The 5959-nt window shown below is 51.1% G+C and overlaps 2 protein-coding genes across 2 annotated transcripts in view; one reads left to right on the top strand and one right to left on the bottom strand.

Moving 5' to 3' along the window:
* Positions 1–1515, top strand: part of RABEPK (Rab9 effector protein with kelch motifs) — a 3163-nt gene extending 1648 nt beyond the window's left edge. The window contains exons 2-5 of the mRNA XM_009998926.1: positions 151–312; positions 539–688; positions 867–1016; positions 1214–1515. Of these exons, the coding sequence (XP_009997228.1) occupies positions 151–312; positions 539–688; positions 867–1016; positions 1214–1515 (764 nt within the window). The remainder of the gene's footprint in view (positions 1–150; positions 313–538; positions 689–866; positions 1017–1213) is intronic.
* A 799-nt stretch (positions 1516–2314) lies between these two features.
* HSPA5 (heat shock 70kDa protein 5 (glucose-regulated protein, 78kDa)) overlaps positions 2315–5959 on the bottom strand; it is a 5113-nt gene continuing 1468 nt past the window's right edge. The window contains exons 2-8 of the mRNA XM_009998925.1: positions 5551–5782; positions 5203–5340; positions 4860–4972; positions 4387–4777; positions 3849–4086; positions 3500–3667; positions 2315–3196 (exon numbers count right to left, since the gene is read on the bottom strand). Of these exons, the coding sequence (XP_009997227.1) occupies positions 2637–3196; positions 3500–3667; positions 3849–4086; positions 4387–4777; positions 4860–4972; positions 5203–5340; positions 5551–5782 (1840 nt within the window). The 3' untranslated portion in view covers positions 2315–2636. The remainder of the gene's footprint in view (positions 3197–3499; positions 3668–3848; positions 4087–4386; positions 4778–4859; positions 4973–5202; positions 5341–5550; positions 5783–5959) is intronic.

Genomic DNA, 5959 nt, shown 5'->3' with positions numbered 1-5959 from the left:
GGGAGCGGGGCCTGGAGCCGCCCCGAGGGACGGACCCGCGGGGGACGGGGACGCGCGGCCGCGGAGCCGCTGTCGGGCTCCTTGGGAGGGGGCGGGAGCGGGTGTTCTGCTCCCGCGTTGGTCGCTTTGTTAGTGAAATGTCTTGATTAGAAATAGGAACCTGGGAGAGCCCTGAGGTGGGCGGCGAGCAGCCCCTGCCCAGGACCTTCCACAGCTCCTCGGCAGCAGTGGGAGCCTGTCTGTACGTGTTTGGAGGGGGACACAGAGGAGCAGAGCCGGTTCAGGACCAGCAGCTTCACGTGTTTGACACAGGTACTGCTGGACATGTTATTCCTAAGGGTGAGATCTGCCCTCTGCTGAACGGGGGGGCAGCACTTCCCATTCAGTCCCAGACATGGGAATGTTGGGCCCCTGCTTTGGCTGCAAGTTTAAATGGATGGGTGGGTGCTGCTCCCTCTTGACATCCACTTATCCTTGTGTATTGACTGGGAATCTGAGCCCAGTTCTCTTCCTGACACACGTGTTCTCTCATTTTTAGCCACCTTGACCTGGTCCCAGCCAGATACTCAGGGTGATCCCCCCTCTCCTCGGCAGGGACATGTGGTGGCTGCAGTTGGGACCAAACTCTTCATCCATGGAGGTTTAGCTGGAGATGTTTTTTACAATGACCTGTTCTGCATTGATACAAGTAAGTACCAGTACAGACACCACAGAGCAGTAGCTGTGGTGTGACATGTTGATTTTGGGGGACCTTTTTTCTAAAAGATCAGTCTTAAGTGCTTGAAATATTACCCTCTGATTAAAGCAACAAAACTTGTGGGTTTTTGGCAACATGTAACCACAGACATGTTCTTTTCCTCCATCAGTTGACAGGAGGTGGGTGAAGATCCCAGCCACGGGTGAGGTGCCAGGGGGACGGGCATCCCACTCCTCTGCTGTGTTTAGGGAGCACTTGTACATTTTTGGGGGAATTGGTCCAGAAGGGGCACTCAGCACTACCTACAAGTATCACACAGGTAGGGACACTTCTCTCTGCTAATGGTAAATGCTGGTCGTGGATGATTTACCTCCTAGTTCCTGGGCCTCACCCCCTGGGAGGCAGTGCCATTGCACCAGTGTTACACCAGTACAAGACTAAATGCTCCAGTGTTGAAAACAAGACTAATCAATGAGATCACTGTATGATTTTTAAGTCTGTACCTTTGCACTGTAGAGAAACAGCAGTGGACACTCCTGCAGTTTGACTCCCCTCTCCCTGCTGGGCGGCTGGATCATGCCATGTGTGTCATTCCCTGGTGTGCTGGGAAGAGTGGAGACATGGGAGCTGTCACCTGTGAAGAGGAAGCTGGGGAAGAGCCAAGTGTGTCAGCAGGTGACACAGCTGTGCCCCTCCAGAGGAGGGGAGAGCAGGGGGGCTGTGCTGAGGACACAGTCATGTACCTGCTGTTTGTGTCTGGGGGGATGGACACCCAGGGGCAGGTGTACCAGGACTGCCTGGTCAGCCTAATCCCATAGTGCTGGACTTTTCTACCCAGTTTTGTACCAGTCAGATTAAGTTAATTCTTTCCAATAAACAAAATCTTGCCCACACCAGGCACTGTGCTCACACTCTCCCCAGTCCCACACTCCCTGTGGCACCAGCACTGGGCTGCAGGTCCCTGAACAAGGGCCTGGCCGGGTTTGTGCTGTCTGGGCAGCTTTTCATGGGAGGCACTTGAGCAGTGGTGGCTACAGAAGCACTTCCACCTGCAAAGCCACACTGGAATCTGGAAACTAAGGTTTTGGGGATAGGAGTTGGGTTTTGGCTTTAGTATTTTGAAAATAAGTGAACAAAACAGATTGTCCCTCACAGCAGGAAGAAAGTAAAGTGAGGAGTGGCTTTAGGCAGCTCTTGGCACAGAAGCTCCTTCTGTATTTAGCTCTGTTTCTTAACATGAACTGGACAAAGGTCATGGTCAAGTAAAGAGACCAAATTCCAATTAAACTTTTTTAAAAACAACTTTATTAGCTCCAGACTAGTATTCAGTCTTCAGACAACTGGTCTCTTGTTTCATGTGAGACTTACAAGGCTCCTATAAATAGTTTTTTAATACTGCAGGTGGTCTTCTCTTTGCTCTGCTTCCAGCCCAGAGGGCAAAGCTGCACCTGCCAGGTAACCAACCCCCTTCAGCAGTGACTCAGGGTGGCAACCCCCCCTGATAAGGACCAGTTGCAGCACAGCACTGCAAGGACACTCAGGTCCACCCCAGATAAGCAGCGTGGCACTTGGCACAAGAACCCACCAGGGATAGAAAAGCACAAGCTAGAGCAGAACCCAGTGTAAATAACAAATTTATTGTGGTCACTTCTGGTAGAAAAGTTCTACACCAACCCACAGGACCAGTTGTTAAATAGCACGTTGCTGCTGCTGCTGCCACTTCCACACCCCATTTGCATTTACACTCCCCCCGCTCCCCGGCCCTCCCCAGACACCAAGCACCTGCTCACAAAAGCAGGGTACAGCCACTTTGGGCTAGCGTTTCCAGCTCCACTCACGAGTGAAGATTCAAGAGTTACATTCCAAATGAAGAGTTCAATATTTTAAACAAGTGTTCCTGAGTCCAATATATACACACAACATTGGGAGATGCCAGTATCTACAACTCATCCTTCTCTGCTGCCTCCTCTTCCCCCGGGGGAGGGCCGGCGCTGCCGTACAGCTTGCTCACAATGGGCTGCACAACTTCCTCCAGCTCCTTCTTTTTTGCTTTGAAGTCATCAATGTCCGCATCCTGGTGGCTTTCCAGCCACTCGATCTTTTCCTCTACTGCTTTCTCTATTGTTTCTTTGTCTTCAGAGGACAGCTTGCCCCCCAGCTTCTCTTTGTCCCCAATCTGGTTCTTCAGGGAGTAGGCGTAGCTCTCCAGCTCGTTCCGGGCATCAATGCGTTCCTTCAGCTTCTTGTCCTCCTCTGCAAACTTCTCTGCATCGTTGACCATCCTCTCGATCTCCTCTGGGGTCAGACGGTTCTGATCATTGGTGATTGTGATCTTGTTTTTGTTCCCTGTGCCCTTGTCTTCAGCTGTGACACGGAGGATTCCATTCACATCAATTTCAAAGGTCACCTCGATCTGGGGGACACCACGAGGAGCAGGAGGAATTCCAGTGAGATCAAACGTTCCCAGAAGGTGGTTATCCTTGGTCAGGGGACGCTCACCTGGGAGACAATTAAAGGTTTGTACCTTGTGAAACCAAGAGCTGCACTTCTAAGAGGCAAGGTTTTCAATTCAACCCATTATCTGCCTGGACACCTCCCAGTTTTAGTAACAGCTTTTGATGCAGGTCAGAAGCCTGATCAGAGCCACTTCAGAGCTGGCACTGCCTGCCAGGCTCTTCTCCATAAAGAGGCATCCATAAGCATCTACAAGTATCTGCAGCCTTTGTGGTAAGACAGCAGCAGGTATGAAAGTCCTATGGCCAGATTCCAGCTGACACACAGGCCACCACAGGTGACACTTACCTTCATAAACTTTGATGGTCACAGTTGGCTGATTGTCAGAAGCTGTGGAGAAGATCTGAGACTTCTTGGTGGGAACAACAGTGTTTCTTGGGATGAGCTTGGTCATTACACCTCCAACAGTCTCAATGCCCAGTGTCAGAGGACAGACATCCAGCAACACCAAGTCACCTGGAATAGATCAAAGGAACAGTCACATGACTTCATCTCATCACTGAAAAAAAGATCCTGAGGTCTCAGAAGCACAAAACTCCTTAAAGACTGAAAAAGAAGTTCCACTGTGTTTGCCAGTAACTAATATCCACTGTTCAGAGTCACCACCCTTCTGAGGCAGCAGTGAAGGTGTCTGTACCTGTATCCTGATCCCCAGAGAGAACACCAGCCTGGACAGCTGCACCATAGGCTACAGCCTCGTCTGGGTTAATGCCACGGGAAGGCTCTTTCCCATTGAAGAACTCTTTAACTAGTTGCTGGATTTTGGGGATGCGAGTAGAGCCACCAACAAGAACAATCTCATCAATATCAGACTTCTTTAAGTCAGAATCTTCCAAAACTTTCTGAACAGGCTTCATAGTGGAACGGAACAGGTCCTAGGAAGACAAACACACAGGTCTGTAAGACTCCCACATGCCTTGCCTTTAAGTCACGCAGCCTTAGTGTGCAAAGGACAACCACTACAGAGGAGGAACATCACTGGCCTTGGAGCAGCTCAGGTGAGGCCTCAGCAGTGGTTCACACACAGCCCAGCCCCCCCAGCAGGGAGCAGCTGCCTGCTCCTCAGGGCAAGCAGCAGTTATTTATACTGTGCAATGTCACAGCATGAAGTCCTGCATGTTGGCAAGTCTCCAGCCTCTAACTGGGGCCACATCATTTTACCTTTCTACACTTACCATGTTCAGCTCCTCAAACTTGGCTCGAGTAAGTGTCTCTGAGAAATCCTCTCCCTCAAAGAAGGACTCTATTTCGATTCTAGCCTGGTGCTGGGAAGACAAGGCTCGCTTGGCTTTTTCCACTTCCCGTCTTAACTTCTGCACAGCTCTGTTATCCTTCCTGACATCTTTTCCAGTTTTCTTCTTGTAGAGCTTGATGAAGTGTTCCATAACACGCTGGTCAAAGTCTTCTCCACCCAAGTGAGTGTCACCATTCGTAGCCACAACTTCAAAGACTCCATTGTCAATTGTGAGCAGGGAGACATCGAAAGTTCCACCACCCAAGTCAAACACAAGGATGTTCTTCTCTCCCTCTCTCTTGTCCAATCCATAAGCAATGGCAGCAGCTGTCCTGTGGGGGGGAACAGCCCATTCAGAGCTCTGGGACCAGCACCCCTCCCTCCCCAGCAGTCAGGAGAAGTTCAGGTACTCACGGCTCATTGATGATCCTCATCACATTCAGCCCAGCAATAGTCCCAGCATCTTTCGTGGCCTGGCGCTGTGCATCGTTGAAATAGGCTGGCACAGTAACCACAGCGTGGGTGACCTGGGCAAGGAAAGACACCCTTCTGTTACAGCAGGGAAAGACGAGCTTCTAAATCACCATAGTAATGCTAGTAACAACTGCACCTTTCTTCTTTAAGAAAGAGGAGTAAAAACCCACTGCATTGAACAGTTTAAGGATTGCAAAGTTACGCCACAGATTCAGCCCATCCACCTTTATAGTTTTGTAAAGCTGCTACTAGTAAGAATCTAGAGTAGCACTCATGAACTTACTTTCTTCCCCAAGTAAGCTTCTGCAGTTTCCTTCATCTTGGTCAGGACCATGGCAGAGATCTCTTCAGGAGCAAATGTTTTTGTCTGTCCACCTCCAACATCAACTTGAATATGGGGCTTGGCTTTCTTTTCAACAACCTGGAAAGAATAACATATGCTGTCCTATTCAACAGTTGACAGAACCATTCCCACCTCTCCAAGAGTTTCTTAAGGTTAAAGTAAAGCCTCTATAACACAACAATTCAAATGCCAGACAACACAAGGGGGTGTTGTCTGGACACCATGATTCCACAGCCCCTCCTGACCAGACACGTGGGCCCCCTCCAGCCCCTCCGTGCTCATTCATACCTTGAATGGCAGATACTTGATGTCCTGTTGCACAGAAGGGTCATTCCATGTGCGACCAATGAGCCGCTTGGCATCAAACACGGTGTTCTCGGGGTTGGATGTCAGCTGGTTCTTGGCAGCATCCCCGATCAAGCGCTCCCCCTCGGGGGTGAATGCCACGTAGGACGGCGTGATGCGGTTCCCCTGGTCGTTGGCGATGATTTCCACCCGGCCATTTTTGAAGACGCCCACACTGCGGGAGCGGAGCAGTCAGGGGTGTGGGGCTGCGCCCCCTCCGAGGGCCCCACCGCCTGCTCCCCCACCCCGAGGGCCCAGCATCTCACATCTCCCCCCCGGGGGACAGAACGTCCCGTGTGCCCGCAGGCCCAGCCCCCCCAGGAACCCATCCCCCCCCTGGGCCATCCCCCCC

Source organism: Chaetura pelagica, unplaced genomic scaffold (assembly GCF_000747805.2).
Source record: "Chaetura pelagica isolate M959 unplaced genomic scaffold, ChaPel_1.0 scaffold405, whole genome shotgun sequence".
Classification (NCBI taxonomy): Eukaryota; Metazoa; Chordata; class Aves; order Apodiformes; family Apodidae; genus Chaetura; species Chaetura pelagica.
This window is presented reverse-complemented; position numbering and strand designations above follow the sequence as displayed.